Source organism: Trichechus manatus, unplaced genomic scaffold (genome assembly GCF_000243295.1).
Source record: "Trichechus manatus latirostris isolate Lorelei unplaced genomic scaffold, TriManLat1.0 scaffold00002, whole genome shotgun sequence".
In the NCBI taxonomy this organism is placed as follows: Eukaryota; Metazoa; Chordata; class Mammalia; order Sirenia; family Trichechidae; genus Trichechus; species Trichechus manatus.
The window spans coordinates 17,038,918-17,058,422 of NW_004443938.1; the positions used below are offsets into that span (position 1 = coordinate 17,038,918).

At 38.3% G+C, this 19,505-nt stretch overlaps 1 protein-coding gene across 7 annotated transcripts in view; it reads left to right on the plus strand.

Annotated features, from left to right (window-relative positions):
* Positions 1 to 19,505, plus strand: part of IPCEF1 (interaction protein for cytohesin exchange factors 1) — a 272,082-nt gene that overhangs the window by 136,916 nt on the left and 115,661 nt on the right. For all 7 annotated transcript variants that reach the window (XM_023728921.1, XM_023728923.1, XM_023728926.1 and 4 more), the window contains one exon: positions 9,162 to 9,214. In XM_023728921.1, the coding sequence (XP_023584689.1) occupies positions 9,162 to 9,214 (53 nt within the window). The remainder of the gene's footprint in view (positions 1 to 9,161; positions 9,215 to 19,505) is intronic.

The window sequence follows — 19,505 nt, forward strand, 5'->3', positions numbered from 1 at the left end:
GCTAGAGGCCCTAATACATGACATTAACAGGATACAAACCATAACTAACAACACACAAACTCCAGTAGATAAGCTAGATAACTAGAATCTTCTAAAAATTAAGCACTTATGCACATCGAAAGATTTCACCTAAAGAGTGAAAAGAGAACCTACAGACTGGGAAAAAATTTTTGGCTATGACAGTTCCAACAAAGATCTAATCTACAGTAAAATGCAACACCTCTACAACAAAAAGACAAATAATCCCATTAAAAAATGGGCAAAGGAAATGAACAGACACATCACCAAAGAAGACATTCATGTGGCTAACAGACACATGAAGAAATGCTAGCGATTAGAGAAATGCAAATCAAAACCACAATGAGATACCATTTCACCCCAGCATTACTGGCATGAATCAAAAAAAGAGAAAATAACAAATGTTGGAGAGGCTACGGGGAGATTGGAACTCTTATGCACTGCTGGTGGGAATGCAAAATGGTACAGCAACTTCGGAAAACGATATGGCTCTTCCATAGACGGCTAGAAGTAGAAATACCATATGATCCTAGAGAAATAAGAGCCATCACACTAATAGACATATGCACGCCCATGTTCATTGCAGCATTGTTCACAACAGCAAAAAGATGGAAACAACCTAGATGCCCATCAACAGATGAATGGATAAACTATGGTACATACACACAGTGGAGTATTATGCAACAATAAAGAACAATGATGAATCTGCGAAGCATCTCGCAGCATGGATGAATCTGGAGGGCATTATGCTGAGTGAAATAAGTCAACCACAAAAAGACAAATGTTGTATGAGACCACTACTATAAAAACTCATGAAAAGGATTACACACAAAAAGCAACAAACTTTCATGGTTATGAGGGAGGGGAGGGGTGGCAATGGAAAGACACTAAATAGACAATAGATAAGTGGTGACTTTGGTGAAGGGTAAGACAGTATGCAATACGGGGAAAGCCAGCACAACTTGTGCAAGGCAAGGTCATGGAAGCTCCATAGACTCATCCAAACTCCCTGATGGACTAAATTACTGGGCTGAAGGCTGTGGGGACCATGGTCTTGGGGAACATCTAGCTCAGCTGGCATAACAGTTTATAAAGAAAATGTTCTACATTCTAATTTGATGAGTAGCGTCTGGGGTCTTGAAAGCCTGTGAGCTGCCATCTAAGATACTCCACTGGTCTCACCCCTTCAGGAGCAAGGGAGAATGAAGAAAACTAAAGACTCAAGGGAAAGATTAGTCCAAAGGACTAATGGACCACACCTACCACAGCCTCCACCAGACTGAGTCCAGAACAACTAGATGGTGCCCAGCTACCACCACTCACTGCTCTGACAGAGATCACGAGAGAGGGTCCTGGACAGAGCTGGAGAAAAATGTAGAACAAAATTTTAACTCACAAAAAAAAGATCAGACTTACTGACCTGACAGAGACTGGAGAAACCCTGAGAGTATGGCCCCTGGACAACCTTTTAGCTCAGTAATGACATCACTCCTGAGGTTTGCCCTTTAGCCAAAGATTAGACAGGCCCATAAAAAAAAAAAGAGATAAAAAGGCAAGGACTAGAAGCCAGGAGGGGGCAGGAAAGTTGATAATAGGGAACCCAAGGTCAAGAAGGGAGATCATTGACATGTCGTGGGGTTGCTAACAAATGTCATAAAACAATATGTGTACTGTTTAATGAGAAGCTATAGTTTGTTCTGTAAACCTTCATCTAAAGTAAAACAAAAAAAATAGAATTATATATGAATACACTTCTTTTACTAATAAATACTTATTATAGAAAATAAACACATACAGAATAAAAAATAAATTACTGATTATTACAAATCTCATAGATAACCACTGTACACATTTTGTTGTAAATTTCTTCAGACTTTTCCTGATGCATTGATGTATGAGTGTGTATGTGTGTGAATCTATATTTTGTATGACAAGAAATTAATGGGATCATCCTGTACATATTTTAACCTACGTTTTTAATAACAACATATTGTGAAACTTTTTTTCATGCTTCATATGGTAGCCCTTGGTAGAGTTGCTGGCACATTATAAAGAAGAAGTACAGCCAGAATGCTCCTGAGAAGCAAAAATGGTGAGACTTTGTCTCACATACTTTGGACATGTTATCAGGAGGGACCAGTCCCTGGAGAAGCACATCATGCTTGGTAAAGTAGAGGGTCATCAAAAAAGAGGAAGATTGTCAATGAGATGGCGTGCTACAGTGGCTACAAAAATGGGCTCAAACATAACAACAATCATGAAGATGGTGCAGGACCAGGCAATGTTTTGTTCTGTTGTGTATAGGGTCGCTATCAGCAGGAACCGACTTGACAGCACCTAACAAGAACAACAGCAGAAGTAAGCTGCCATCATCATTGTCATCATTGTCATTATCATCATCCTAACAAATCATTGTCATCCTAACAAATTGCCCTCCAGGAAGACTGTAATAATTTGACATCACAACAACCTATGAGAGTTTTCTTTTCCATACATCTCCACCAAACTTGCCTTTTATCACTTGATTTTTTCTTTTTACTCGATCTTGAAGATTAAGAGTGGAACCATGTTGTTTCTATTTGCATTTATTTTATTACTAATGAAGTTAAACTATGGTCATGGATGTGTTGTTGGTTTCAGTTTTTTTTGGATTTTCTTTCACTCATTTTTCCATTAATTTGCTTATTGTTTTCTTTTTATTTATAAAAACTCTCTCAACATTATAATTCTTATATATTAAATGTATGTAGAGATCATAGATCAGAAGGCTTAATGTCTTAATTATCTAGCGTTGCTATAACAGAAATACCACAAGTGGATAGCTTTAATAAATAGAAATTTATTCTCTCACAGTCTAGGAGGCTAGAAATCTGAATTCTGGGTGCCAGCTCTAAGGGAGGGGCCCTGGTGGCGCAGTTGTTAAGTGCTCAGGCTGCTAACCAAAAATGTTTGGCAGTTCGAATCCACCAGCTGCTCCTTGGAAACCCTATGGGGCAGTTCTACTCTGTCCTACAGGATTGCTATGAGTTGGAATTGGGGAAGTCTTTCTCTGTCAGTTCTGGGTGAAGACCCTTGTCATTAGTCTTCCTCTGTTCTAGGAGCTTCTCAGCACAGGGAACCTGAGTGCAAAGGATGTGCTCCACTCCTGGTGCTTCTTTTTTGGTGATATGAGGTCCTTCTCTCTCTGCTCTGCTCACTTCTCTTTCTTTTTATCTCTTGTAAGATAAAAGATGATGCAGGCTACACCCTAGGGAAACTCCCCTTACGTTGGATCAGGGCTGTGATCCTGAGTAAGGGTATTGCATCCCGCCCTAATCCTCTTTAACATAACCTAATCTTCCCTGATTAACCACAGGCAGAGATTAAGATTTACAACACATAGGAAAATTGCATCAGATACAAAATGGTGAACCATCACACAATACTGGGAATTATGGCCTAGCTAAATTGACACACATTCTGGGGGGACACAATTCAATCCATAACACTTAATATAGTTAAAATGTCAATAATATCCAAAGCAATCTATAATTTAATGCAATCCTCATTGAAATTCCAACAGCCTTCTTTGCAGACCTGATTTCAAAACATACTATAAAGCTATAGTAATTAAAACAGCTTGGTACTGGTATAATAATAGACATATAGACCAATGGAATAGAATAGAGATCCACAAAATAATTGCATACCTCCACAGTCAATTTATTTTTCAACAAGGGTACTAAGTCCATTCAATGGGGATGGAAGAGTCTCTTCAACAAATTGTGCTGGGAAAATTGGATTTTCACATGCAAAAGAATGAATCAGGATTTATGTGTCACACTATACACAAAACTCAATTCAAAATGAATCAAGGACCTAAATGTAAAAATTAAAACTGTAAAATTCTTAGAAGAAAATTTAGGAGTGAAGTTGTGGGACATGGTTGTAAGGATGGATTATCGTATATGACAACAAAAGCATGAACAGCAAAAGACAAAATAGATAAATGAAACCTTGTAAAAATTAAATACTTCTGCTCATCAAAGAATCTAAAGATTTTGAGAAAATTCTTACAAATGTATATTCAGTAAGGGTCTAATATTCAAAATATGTAAAACAAAACAAAAAATTTCCACAACTTAACAGCAAAAATGACAAACAACCCAATCAAAAACAGGCAGAGGATTTGAACAGACATTTTACCAAAGAGGATATTGAAATGTCCAACAAGCACATGAAAAGATGCTCAACATCATTAGCCATTGTTGTTGTTGTTAGGTGCTGTCTAATTGGTTCTGACTCATGGTCAACCCCATGTACAACAGAATGAAACACTGCCTGGTCCTGTGTCATCCTCATGATCGTTGTTATGCTTGAGCCCATTTTTGCAGCCACTGTGTCAATCCATCTCATTGAGGGTCTTCCTCTTTTTCAATGACCCTCTATTCTATCAAGCATGATGTCCTTCTCCAGGGACTGATCCCTCCTGACAACATGTCCAAAGTATGTGAGAGGAAGTCTTGCCATCCTTGCTTCTTAGAAGCATCCTGGCTGTACTTCTTCCGTGACAGATTTGTTGGTTCTTTTGGCAGTCCATGGTATATTCAATATTCTTTGCCAACACCACAATTCAAAGGCATCAATTCTTCTTCTGTCTTCCTTATTCATGGTTCAGCTTTTGCATGCATATGAGGCAATTGAAAACACTATGGCTTGGGTCAGTCACACCTTAGTCCTTAAAGTAACGTCTTTGCTTTTTAACACTTTAAAGAGGTCTTTTGCAGACATTTGCCCCGTGCAATGAGTTCTTTGATTTCTTGACTGCTGCGTCCATCACCCATTGTGGATCCAAGTTAAATGAAATCCTTGACAACTTCAGTGTTTTCTTTGTTTATTATGATGCTGCTTATTGGTCCAGTTGTGAGGTTTTTCATTTTATTTATGTTGAGGTGTAATCCATACTGAAGGCTATAGTCTTCGATCTTTATCAAGTCCTCTTCACTTTAAGCAAGCAAGGTTGTGCCATCTGCTTAATGCAGGTTGTTAATGAGTCTTCCTTCAATCCTGATGCCCTGTTCTTCATATAGTTCAGCTTCTCAGATTATTTGCTCAGCATACAGATTGAATAAGTATGGTGAAATTATACAACCTTGACACACAAATTTTTTGACTTTAAACAACTAAATATCCCCTTGTTTTGTTCGAACGACTGCCTCTTGATCTATGTACAGGTTCCTCATGAGCACAATTAAGTGTTCTGGAATTCCCATTCTTCACAATGTTATCCATAATTTTTTGTGATCCATACAGTTGAATGCCTTTGCATAGTCAATAAAACACAGGTAAACATATTTCTGGTATTCTCTGCTTTCAGTCAGGATCCATCTGACATCAGCAATGATATCCCTGGTTCCATGTCCTCTTAATTCAGCTTGAATTTCTGTCAATTCCTTGTCAATGTATTGTTGCAACCACTTTTGAATCATCTTCAGCAAAATTTTACTTGTATGTAATAGTAATAATATTGTTCGCTAATTTCCACATTTGGTTGGATCACCTTTCTTTGGAATAGGCATAAATATGGATCTCTTTCAGTGGGTGGCCATGCAGCTGTCTTCTAAATTTCTTGGCATAGACGAGTACGTACTTCATGCTCTGCGACCATTGGTTGAAACATCTCGATTGGTATTTCGTCAGTTCCTGGAACTTTGTTGTTCACCTGTGTCTTCAGTGCAGTTTGGACTTCTTCCTTTACTATCATCAGTTCTTGATGATATGCTACCTCCTGAAATGATTGAATGTCGACCATTCTTTTTGGTACAGTGTTTCTGTGTATTCCTTCTATCTTCTTTTGATGCTTCCTGTGTTGTTCAGTATTTTGCCTGTAGAAACCTTCAGTATTGCAATTTGAGGCTTGAATTTTTTCTTCAGTTCTTTCAGCTTCAGAAATGCTGAAGGTGTTCCTCCCTATCGGGTTTCTAACCTCAGGCCTTTGCACATGTCATTATAATACTTTGTTTTTTCGAGTCGCCCTTTGATATCTTCTTTTTAGCTGTTTTACTTCATCATTTATTTCATTCGCTTTAGCTACTCTGTGTTCAAGAACAAGTTTCAGAGACTCTTCTGACATCCATTTTGGTCTTTTATTTCTTTCCTGTCTTTTTAATGACCTCTTGCTTTCTTTCTTCATGTATGATGTCCTTGATGTCATTTCACAACTCATCTGGTCTTCGGTCATTAGTGTTCAATGCAGCAAGTCTGTTTGTGAGATGGTCTCTAAATTCAGGTGGGATATACTCAAGGTCTTACTTTGGCTCTTACGGTCTTGTTCTAATTTTCTTCAACTTCACCTTCAACTTGCATATGAGCAACTGATGGTCTGTTCCAGAGTTGGCCTCTGAGCTTATTCTAACTAATGATATTGAGCTTTTCTATTATCTCTTTCCACAGATGTAGTCGATTTGATTCCTGTGTGTTCCATCTGGTGAGGTCCACATGTATAGTTGCTGTTTATGTTGTTGAAGAAAGTAAATGAAGAAGTCGTTGGTCTTGCAAAATTCTATCATATGATATCTGGTATTTTTTCTATCACCAAGGCCGTATTTTCCAACTACTGATCTTTCTTCCTTGTTTCCAATTTTCAAATTCCAATCACCAGTAATTATCAATGCATCCTGATTGCATGTTCGATCAATTTCAGACTGCAGAAGTTGGTAAAAATCTTCAATTTCTTCATCTTTGGGCTTAGTTGTTGGTACGTAAATTTAAATAATGGTCATATTAACTGGTGTTCCTTGTAGGCTTATGGATAATATCCTATCACTGACAGCATCGTATTTCAGGGTAGATCTTGAAATGTTCTTTTTGATGATGAATGCAGCACCATTCCTCTTCAATTTGTCATTCCTGGCATGGTAGACGTTATGATTTTCTGATTCAAAATGGCCGATACCAGTCCATTTCAGCTAACTAATGCCTAGGATACCGATGTTTATGCGTTCCATTTCATTTTTGATGATTTCCGATATTCCTAGATTCGTACCCCGTACATTCCATGTTCCGATTATTAATGGAAGTTTGCATATGTTTCTTCTCATTTTGGGTCATGCCACATCAGCAAATGAAGGTCGCAAAAGCTTGACTCCATCCATGTCACTAAGATTGATGCTACTTTGAGGAGGTAGCTCTTCCCCAGTCATCTTTGGAGTGCCTTCCAACCTGAGGAGCTCATCTTCCGGCACTATATCAGACAATGTTCCACTGCTATTCTTAACATTTTCACTGGCTAATTCTTTTCAGAAGTAGACTGCCGGGCCCTTTTTCCTAGTCTGTCTTAGTCTGGAAGCTCAGCTAAAACCTGTCCACCAGGGGTGACCCTGCCGGTATTGAATACTGGTAGCATAGCTTCCAGCATCACAGCAACATGCAAGCCCCCACAGCAGGACAAACTGACAGATGTGTGGGATCATTAGCCATTAGGGAGATGCAAATCAAAACCACAGTGTGATACCACCTCACCCCCGTTAGAATGGCAATGATTAAAAAAAAAAAAGACAGAAAATAGCAGATGTTGGCGAAGTTGTGGAGAAACTGGAACCCTCACCCACTGCTGGAGGGAATGTAAATTGGTGAAGCCACTGTGGAGAACAGTTTGGTGATTCCTTAAAAAGATGAGCATAGAACTAATATAAGAGCCAGCAATCTCAATCTTAAGTATATACTCAGAAGAAATGAAAGCAGGAACTCAAGTAGAAATCCGTACACCAATGTTTATTGTAGCACTTTCAAACATAGCCAAAAGATGGAAAAAATTAAAATGTCCATCAACAGTTGAATGGATTAAACAAAATGTGGTATATGCATACAGTGGAATATTACTTAGCCATAAAGAGAAATGAAGTCCTGATGCATGCCACAACATGGATGAACCTAGAAAACATTATGCCAAGTGAAGTCAGTCACAAAAGGACAAATACTCTATGATCTCACATATATGAAATAGGCAAACATATAAAAACCAAAGATTACTAGCAGTTACTAGAGGTAAGAGGGAGGGGGAAAGGGGAAGTTATGCTTATAACCCACTGAGTTTACCTTAACGGTGGTGGAATAATTTGGAAAAGGACAGAGATAAAAGTCGCAGAACATGAAGAATGTAATCAATGTCACTGAATTGTACATGTGGAAATTGTTGAATTGATGACGGTTTTGTTGTGTATTTTCAACACAATAAAAAAAAAGGAAAAAATGTATATAGCAAATATTTCAGCAGCTTGTGAATTGCTTCTTAATTTAGTCTTTAGGGTTTTTAAAAATAAGTAAGTATTAAAATTTACTAAGTTAACTTCATCAGACTTTTTTTAAAATTGTGGTTTCTGTTTTTGGTATTTTATAATTAAAGGTCTGATTCATACCTGTGTAATATGAACATGGCATTTTTGACATTAAAAGGGATATCCACTCTTCAAAATATGGGGACCATTGATATAAGAAATAAAGTCAAATGGGTGTGGATCTGTATTTGAAGTGTCACTGGGAAAAGTTTAAAAGGCTCTCTGCTTTGTTTTGGGTTTCAGTAGCTTGTGGTTGCTCAAGTCTCTAGCTTGTCAAAGTCTGAAAATGTGAATGTTTTTCCCTTTTGTTTTCATTTGCTTCCCTTGAAACCAAGGGGTGTCTTATTTTTGAGAAAATCCACTACAAAGTATGATACCTCCAAAGAGACTCATCTTATTAAGGTTGGAACTTCTAAGGCAGAGTGATTAATTATTACGTTTTAAAACTTGTTTAGTTAATACCATGAGGATAATAGTAAATGATGAAATATTATCTTGTGCTGTTCATCATAAGGAGGAAATACTTTTATTATTTAAAGAGTACACATACAATATGAAGCATATAAATCATATACATGTCATTATGCCTGTGGAATTGAAAGAATATTGACGAATGTGCATGTGAAATTCTGGCTTATTTTATGAACTCGGTTTTAAACAGCTGGCTTATTAAGTACTGGAATAAAAGTCATTTAATGGATTGCTCTTATTGTGAAATTTTGAAAGTCATCAATCAAAATAGAAATGCCTTTTTTCTCTCTCAAAGCGACATAAGCTTTTATGAATACTGTAATCCCACATTTAACTGAGAATCTTTTTCTCTTCTAGGTTTTGTTTCTACCAATTTGACATCATACATGGCTATGGATGGCAATGCTCTTGTAAGTACCCAAGGCTTTAAAGATTAACTATCATTTTGATGAATAAATAAAATAATACGCAAGCTGATTTTAAGTTTGGCTAGCTATTTAGTATCCTTCATTTCATTAACCGCAATTGAATCAAATGATCCTTTTGTTAGGTTTCAAGGGACTTAGAATCATTAAGCATTTATTTAAGATAAAGAAACATAATCATGATTTAATATGTGTGCATATGCTATCTCTATATTTTGAGAAGCTGCTGCCTTTGGTACTAGCATAATCTCTATGGGAGAGATTCTGTTACTTATTATACTGAAATTGTTATTCTTTTAAAACAATTTTATTGCCATTGTTGTTTGGTGCCATCAAGTCGGTTCCAACTTATTGTGACCCCGTGTACAACAGAACAGAACACTGCCGGGTCCTGCGCCATCCTCACAATAGCTGCTACGTTTGAGCCCATTGTTGCAGCCACTGTCAGTCCATCTCACTGAGGGTCTTCCTCTCTTTCGCTGACCCTCTATCAAGCATGATGTCCTTCTCTAGGGAATAATCCCCTCCGAAAACATGTCCAAAGTGCGTGAGACGAAGTCATGCCATCCTTGCTTCCAAGAAGCATTCTGGCTGTACTTCTTTCAAGACAGATTTGTTCATTCTTCTGGAAGTCCATGGTATATCCATCCTTGCTTCCAAGAAGCATTCTGGCTGTTACTTCTTTCAAGACAGATTTGTTCGTTCTTCTGGCAGCCCATGGTATATTCACTATTTCTTCGCCAACACCATAATTCAAAGGCATCTGATCTTCCTTATTCATTGTCCAGTTTATAGCCATTAGCTTGCCTAAAATAGGCAAGTAACTTGAGCAAATTTATTATCCCTATTAAATAGACACGGAAGCTTATGCAGGAAGAAATTAAGATACTAGTAGCATAACATTTCTAATAGAAGGGGACTCAGGGCAGTGTGGAATTTCATGGCATGCATCTTGTTACAAATCTAATGTCTTCATGGTGGAGCATAGGGGAGAGTTTTTGGAGCAGAGCTAAAAGCAGAATCAGAAGTGGTGTGTCTGGAGAGTATAGTATCGACTTCCTGCTTAAATAAAGAACGTGGACAATGATTTCCTGATGCAATTTAGAATGTGGATGTCAAGGTAGGTGGTAGTAATAGTGATGGAGAAATGAAGCTAACTAGACAGCTCCTGGAAAAGACACTTAATGAAAAAATGGGGCAGCTGCTAAATTTTCTGCTTGCCTTGTTAACAGTTTCACATCCCAGAAATACAGAAGGCAATGCAAACCCTTTAATTTTGGTACTAATTCTAAATAAGGACGGAGGACTTGTTAGTGATGAGGAAATGGTGGAAACTTTGGGAAACAGGACTGCATAACACTAAAAGAGAAAACACAAATTGTAGTTAGTTTATATACCCTAGGAAATTCATTGTCTAAAACTGAGAAAATATAGCTGTGATCCCTTGGACGTGAATGGGTAGGTGGTTTGACAATAGAAATTCGAATGACCACAAGAAAGATAAAGAAGGGGAACAACTAAGGGAATACATATGGCGTCAATGGGGGACTTGAGCTTAGATCAGATAGATATACAGATGTATGTACAGGACGTTAAAGGAGGATCATATGGTCAAGGATAAAAGCAAATAGGTATCACAGATCTGTAAAAATAGAGTCAGGAAGGCTAAAGTTCACAGTGATGCAAGGTTTATGAAAAAAATTTAAAAAGAAAATGCGTGTGATGATAAGCACATGTGTGTTTGTGTGTTATATGGAACAAAGAAATAAAAAGGAAGAAATAGGATTGTTGGAGCCTTAGGACAGGTAACGCAATGTTCGATTCGTATATTAAATGTAATCTTCCAATTGGAAGATTTAAGAAGAAATAGAAAACAAGATAATAAGGCAGTATCTAAGCACTTTAAACTAACCAATTCATTCATTCATTCAAACATTCATTTACTTTTCACTGATTTCCTATCTCACTCTATCACATATCAGGCACTGTACTCAGCAGGAACTAGAACTTGAGCTGCCATTTTAGACAAGTTAAAATCTCCACATCTAAAATAAAGTATAATCTGGGGTATTGGAACAAAGGATGCAGATGAGATTGTCAAATGACTTACATATTATTCGTATAGCTTCCAGTTGAAACCCGCTGCAGCTCTAATATGTGACCGGCTGCCTGTTGAACCAGGGTACGAGGGAATTCTGTTCTTATTTGCGGGATCTCTATTTATGGGTCTTGCTCATTTCAGGAGCTATCCTGTGCCCCTCGGCTTAATCAGCCCCACTCTCTTCTCCTTGTCTGTCTATTTACGTTATTTTTATCTCACAGCCAACCGTGCCTGGGCTCAGCTGCTTAACATCTCTCTTAAATATTCCTTCTAGCTGCTTTTCAGCAGTTACCCTACTTTATCTTTCCATTCAGAAAATTAGTTCAATTTTCTGCTGTCATTTGTTCTCTAAATGCAATGTAGCACAGGAGACCTATTTTTATGCTAGGTAGTTTCAGTAGGTTTGACACATTTGACCTAATCACATGCCGAATTACACTTCATTTCTACCGAATTAACATTTATTGAGCTATATATGCTAGGCAGTGAGCTTAGTGCTGGGTACAGAGATGAGGAGCTTATCAGCTGGCGGGGAAGAAAGATGCTTTGAAGACGCTTTTGTAAATCCTAGTCTGATAGTTATCATTGAGGTTGGGATGGTAATGATGCTAATAAAACTACTCACGGAACTAGATTCTAAGCACTTAAAATTCTGTCATGTATTGCAATAGGATAGCATTGTCCTTCCTTGTTAAGCCGAATTGTTTGTTAACTGATAGTATTTTTTCCCCTCTCTTCTAAAGTAAACAGAAGAATTTTCAAGACTAAAGCTTCATATGGAACCAAAAGTATTAGCTTACCAAGTTTTATTGGTTAAACCTCCTAAATAGGGTTCCCTGGGTGGTGTAGGAAGACTTGGTGGCATAGTGGTTAAGAGCTACGGCTGCTAACCAAAAGGTCAGCTGATCGAATCCACCAGCCATTCCTTGGAAACTCTATGGGGCAGTTCTACTCTGTCCTATAGGGTCACCATGAGTTGGAATTGACTCGACAGCAATGGGTTTTTAGTTTGAGGTGGTATACTGTTAATGATCTCGGCTGTTAACTGAAAGGTTAAGGGTTTGAGTCCACCCAGAGGTGGCCTTGGAAGAAAGGTCTGGTGATCTACTTCCAAAAGAGCAGTCACTGAAAACGCTATGGAGCACAGTTCTACTCTGACATACATGGGGGTGCCATGAGTCGGAATCAGCTTGAGGGCAACTGGTAACTGGTACCTCCTAGATATTTCTCCATCTTCACAGCACATTTGCCCATTCCTTCAGCTCTTGCTGGCCTCTTTGCCTCTGCTTTTGCCCCCCTCCAACCCATTTGTCACTCCACAGCCAGGGTGAATTTTCTTAAATGCACATCTCATCATATCATCCATCTGCTTACATTGGCTCACTGACTTCCCATTAACCTTAGGATAACCTTCACAGCCATTGTCCCCCATGCTCCATGGTGAATGCCACTGGATCGTACCTGAATCCCTGTGTCACAGTCTGTTGTGCTCACGTCTTTGTCTTTCCGGTCCATTTTTATCAACTTGTGGGATGCCTTCCCTGACTGCCCGATTCTGTGTAACTTGCGTCTCCTGTGTGCTGCTGTTGTACCCCATTATACCACTTACAAAGAGCCCCTGGGTGGTGCAAATGGTTACATGCTTGATTGCTAGCAAACGTTGCTGTTCAAACCCACTGAGAGGCACCTTGGAAGACAGAGCTGGTGATCTGCTTCCTAGAGTTCACAGCCTTGAAAATCCTATGGAGCACTTCTACTCTGCACGCATGGAGTCACCAGGAGTCAGAATCAATTCAACGGCAACTAACAGCAGTATACCACTTATGTGCAGATCTCATTATCCTCGTTTAATTGTCTTTCTTCCATGTTTGACTGTAAGCTGTGTGAGAGCTTGCTTGTCACTGTACCCTTGGTCCTTGGCATAGAATAATTGTGCAATAACCATTTGTAGAACAAACAAAAACCATTATTTACCAGATTGGCCAGAAAGGAAGAATTAACACAATTACCTTTGGGATCTGGGTTTTAAGCTCTTTGGGGGAAATTTTCAACATTATTACTAGATTTGATACAATCCATAAACATCTTTAAGAATCCATTTATGTAGCGTCCTTTATATTTATAAGGCTTTCTCTTGCATCAAACTGCAATGATAGCAAAGTTGTTGCTTTTAGGTGCCATCAAGTTGGCTCCGAGTCATAGTGACCTTGTGTATTATGCACTAAATCACTATATTGCTTAGTTTTTTTTTTAAAATTAGTTTCTAACTAAAAAAGTAAATAAATAATGACTAGCATATATGAACCCTACAGACTTGATTAGAACGTTCTGTAGTCTTTGATTTTAGTAACAGAATGTTTTAGCTCAGAAAGGGAATCAACCTTATTTTAAAGATAACAAGGCTCAGAGGAAAAATGACAGACTATCTCTTTAAAAAAAAAAAAAATGATTTTTTTTACCCAAAGCCCCTAAACTTTCTTCTTTCCAGGCCCTTGTGAGGAAGAAATGTCAAAATTATCTTAGATAAGCCTTCATTACAGTGTTTGTTAAAGAATTTTTAAAATGACATTCCTTCATTAGAATATTGCCTGAAAATAAAATGTCAAGTGAAAACGTTTTCCCGAAACAAAATTTATGCATAATGGTTTCTTTCCTCAGTTTCCATGCTAATTAAAAACGTCCCATGAATGTGAATGAACATTTACTTCTGACACTGTGGTTAGGATATTTGCATTGCCTGCTGGGTTGAAATTTAATGTCAGACAAACCCAGGAGATTGTATCAATGATGGGCCACTTTTGGGGGGAGAAAGTATTAGAGCAAATGTTATGTTGCTTTAACACTGCTGATGTTATTTATCAATGGAGGAATTTTGTAGCTCAGAGTAATTAAGCCACCATAGATGGCTTTCTAGAAATTTGTTGTATCTGTGCTGTGTCCCAGTCACTAGTAAGGTATCATAGGAGATAAAAATTGATACAAGTTATAGTTATCTTTGAGTAAATATTTATTGAGACCTCACTATGTGTTAGGCCTTGTGCTAGGTGCTAGATTTTGAAGGCATGACATATTCAAGAAAATCAGTTCTATCTTGAAGTTTTGGTCAGTAATTGAAGGTTTTAGCAGAATTGTAGCCTTTCAGTAGCGTATGAATGGCTTGTTGAGGGGCTAGACTGAAGATGAGGATACCAAGAATGAGATGGTCATTGTTTGGAGAAAACTGTAGTGGATCTGACCAGGGCAACAATAGTGGAGATGGGGAAGGAAGAGAGATTTGTTAAACATTAAGAAGGAAAAGGGGTGATTATTGAGTAACTATGTATGGTGGAGAAAGGGATGATCTGAGATTACTCGCAGATTCTGGAGGAGACCATTGGATCAATAGTGTTACCACAATGTATGGGAGTACACAGATATATAAACAGATAAATTATATATCCATTTCAGAGACATGGGCAAAATATTATGGAAATACAGAAGAAGCAGAGTAACATAGTTAGATACGTAGACTTTGAGGTCTGACGGCCTTGGTCCCAGACTTGGCTTTGCTACTAGCTATGCATGATCCTTGGGAAAGTTACTTAACCACAGCAGACTGAAGTTCCTCATCTGTAAAAAGGAGGATAAAAAATAGAACCTACCATGAAGATCTCTGGGAGATAGTTAATATAAATCAATTATCACATGACTAGTAAATAAATTATACTGAAGGAATATGAGTTTATTATAAGAACTAACTGCGTTTTAAAGTAAGAGAAGGCTTTATGGTAGAGATGGCATTTGATCTGGGTATTAAAGGATAAATAAGTAACCAATTGTCATCAAGTCAACTCTGACTCATGGCGACACCATGTGTGTCAGAGTAGAACTGTGCTCCATAGAGTTTTCAATGGCTGATTTTTTGGAAGTAGATTGCCAGGACATTCTTCCCAGGTGCCTCTAGGTGGACTCTAACGTCCAGTCTTTGGTTAGCAGCCAAGCATGTTAACCATTTATACCACTCAAGGACTCTGAGTAAGTATTAACCAGGTCAAAAATGGGGGAAGAGAATAAAGTATTCAAAGTATAGAGTTGTTAACTCTTTGGTGCCCAGTGGGGTTTGTGGTTGCCCACCCACATTTTCCACCTCTCCGGTTTCTTGGGACACTACTTTTCCCATTAGAAGTATTTGCTGCCCTCCAGTGGGGACTTGTGAAATGGTGAAAAATGAAAGAAACATTTGTTGGCACAAAATAGCTAGAGTATCAGGCTTAAATGTGAGGTAGTGCATACAGGAAGTGTGACTGGATAACACTTTTGTCTCTTTTGGCTTTTGTACAGCTAGATAAGCCTTGTCAGACTATTTATGGTTTCCTGTGTGATAGTTAGAGGGCCCTCATAGGTTTGATTTTTTTTGTGTGTGTATGTCATATTTGGAAAACCAGAGTTGCTCAATGTAACCAAATGGAAGGCACCCTGCAATTAATCTTACCACCCATGTCCAGTAGGACAGATGGGTGCCCACCAATCACGGCTCCAGAGTAGCCTCAGAGTTTGGTGGTAACCATGTATTCCTATATAATATTTCTCAAAATCCATATTACCAAACAAAATTTTAAACATACCAGTGGTTAAGAGCTATGGCTACTAACCAAAAGGTCAGCAGTTTGAATCCACCAGCTGCTCCTTGGAAACTCTATGAGGCAGTTCTATTCTATCCTATACGGTTGCTATGAGTCATAATTGACTTCGATGGCGACCGGTTTGGTTTTTGGTTAATTAGTAAGCATCCTTCCATTAATGAAAACATACGGTATGAAAAAAATTCAAAGCAGAAAATAATTAGGTCTTAAAGGGTAAGTGCCTAACATTTCAGCAGAATAAAGTTTAAGGTGCTAGGAGAGGAAATGGACAGATAAGTCTTAATTAATAAGAGAAAGTATTTGCATGTCATTTGCATTCTATAAGTAAAAAGTCTTATAAATGAAATTACTGACTTCCATTTAAGGATGGTCCTGTGAGTTCACACCTTGACATTCCATTCTCCTCCAAACATAGAGCAATATAGACTAAGAGAAGCATATAAAACCAAAAAGGCATAGCTAGGCTCAGAAACACCATGATCATAAAGATCAGAAATGAAAAGCAGCAAGCATGACTGAAGCCATGGACCAGATGGGCATCTGGTCTGGAAGCAGGAAGTAGTTTAAGGGGGTAAAAAAAATGCCCCACTCAATATGCAGAGGGCTAGGTTCACTGGTTGATGACAGTGGCAAAATAGAGGTTCCCCAATTTGTGAAAGCGGCTAAAGATAAAAAGAGAAAATGATTGCCAAACTAGTGCTGGGGATTATAGATTTAGTCAACTGTGGGCTTAAGAAGAAAAGAGACACATACACCGTCTCAACACCAGGACCTGAACCTGGTCCCCAGTTGGGTCAGAAATGGGATGTACTATATTCTCCATGATTGCTGCAGGACATGATTGTAGGACTGGTTTTATATAAAATGGAGGCAACTTCTAAACCACTAATGATGGAACCATGAGCACTGAGGGGAGGGGAAGGGGAAAGACACACACACACACACACACACACACACACACACAGACAGAATCCCTCCAATTAACAGTTCTTCAAACTGAAACTCCAAAACAAATTTAAAAAATCTAATGCTGAGAAAGACAGGTTATAGAAAAATTAAAAGATAAATTCATCTTGGATTAAATTAATTTTTAAAATCCTCACAAGAATTATAGTGTGAAAATTAAAAAAATTTTTTTGAAACAAAATCAGGCATATATGAAAAAATTTAAGTGGATTTTGAAAAAAAATTAGAAATATTAGAGAAGAAAATATATTCTTTTAATAAAAATCTCAATAACCAAAAAAAAAAAAAAAAAAAACCAAACTCATTGCCACCAAGTTGATTCCAACTCACAGTGTCCCTATAGGACAGAGTAGAACTGCCCCATAGGGTTTCCAAGGAGCAGCTGGTGGATTTGAACTGCCAACCTTTTGGTTAGCAGCCATACCTTTTAACTGCTGTACCACTAGGATTTCCAGAAACTCGATAGCATAAATTCAACACTGGATACTTTCAAATAGAGTGTTAGTAATTTGGAAGGAGTTTTGAAAAATTTATACAGGATACACATGGCACAGAAATAAAGAGATTAAAAATTAAGAAAAGAGAGCTAAGACAGAAGAGAAATTGTTACGGATTAAATTGTTTTCCACCCTAACCCCACCAAAAAAAAAAAAAAAAAAAAAAAAGTTGTAGTTCTAACCCCTAGTACCTGTGAAGTAACTGTTTGGAAATAAGGTCTGGAAGATATTACCAGCTAAGTTAACATGAGGTCAGACTGGAGCGGTGTGGGCCTTAATCCAGTCTGAGTGGCGCCTTACAAAAGAGGAGAAAAGAGACAGACACACAGAGTGAAGCTGGTCATGTGAAAATGGAGGCAGAACTGAAGTTGTGCTGCAGCTACAAGCCAGAGATTCCTTGGGGTTATTAGGAGCCGGAATAGACAAGAAGGGATCATCCCCTAAAGCTTTAAAAAAAAAAACCCAAACCAAACATGTTGCAGTCAAGTCCATTCTGAATCATAGCAACCCTATAGGACAGAGTAGATCTGCCCCATAGGGTTTCCAAGGAGAGGCTGGTGGATTCGAACTGCCAAATAAAAGAGAACACAATTCCTAGCCTCTAGAACAGTGAAACAATACGTTTCCATGCTTATAAACCAGTCTCTGTGGTACTTTGTTATAAAGACCCTAGGAAACAAGTACATATTATAGAGATAATATGTCTAGAGATGACTGATTTCTACTTGTTTCCTAGGGTTTTTATAGGCATGCAAAAGCTGGACAATGAATAAGGAAGATCAAAGAAGAATTGACGCCTTTGAACTATGGTGTTGGCAAAGGATATTGAATAAACGATGACTGCCAAAAGAATGAACAAATCTGTCTTGAAAGATGTAGAACCAGAATGTTCCTTAGAAGCAAGGATGGCAAAACTTTGTCTCATATACTTTGGACATGTTGTCAGGAGTGACCAGTCCCTGGAGAAAGACATTCTCGGTGAAGTAGAGGGTTAGTGAAAAAGAGGAAGACCCTCAACAAGACGGATTGACACAGTGGCTGCAACAATGGGCTCGAGCATAACAAAAGTTGTGAGGATGGCGCAGGACCAGGCAGTGTTTCATTCTTACGTACATAGGGTTGCTATGAGTTGGAACCGCTTCGATGGCACCTAACAACAAACAACTATAATATGCCTAATGTTGTGTTAGGTGCCATGGAGTAAGTTCCTACTCATAGTGAGCCTATGTACAACGAAATGAAACACTGCTGGGTCTGATGCCATGCTCACAATTGTTGTTACGCTTGAGCCCATTGGTGCAGCCACTGTGTCAATCCATCTTATCAAGGGTTTTCCTCTTTTTCACTGACCCACTACTTCACCAAGCATGACGTCTTTCTCCAGGGACTGGTTGCTCCTGATAACATGTCCAAACTATGTGAGACAAAGTCTTTCCAGTCTTGCTTCTAAGGAGCATTCCGGCTATACTTACAAGAAAGATTTGTTCCATCTGGCAGTCCATGGTATAGTCAATATCTTTGCCAACACCATAATCCAAAGGCATCAATTCTTCTTCAGTCTTCCTTATTCAGTCCAGCTTCCCATGCATTTGAGGTGATAGAAAATACCATGGTTTGGGTCAGGTGCGCCTTAATCGTCCAAGTGACATCTTTGCTTTTCAACGCTTTAAAGAGGTCTTTTGCAGCAAATTTGCCCAATGCAATGTGTCATTTGATTTCTTGACTGCTGCTCCCAAGGGTGATGATTGTGGATCCAAATAAAATGAAATCCTTGACAACTTCAATATTTTCTCTGTTTATCAGGATGTTACTTATTGGTCCAGTAGCGAGGATTTTTGTTTTCTTTATGTTGATGTGTAATCTATACTGAAGGCTGTAGTCCTTGATCTTCATCAGTGCTTCAAGTCCTCTTCACATTCAGCAAGCAAGGTTGTATCATCTGCATATTGCAGGTTGTTAATGAGACTTCCTCCAATCTTGATGCCGTGTTCTTCATCATATAGTCCAGCTTCTCAGATTATTTGCTCAGCATACAGATTGAATAAGTATGGTGAAAGGATACAACCCTGACACACACCTTTCCTGATTTT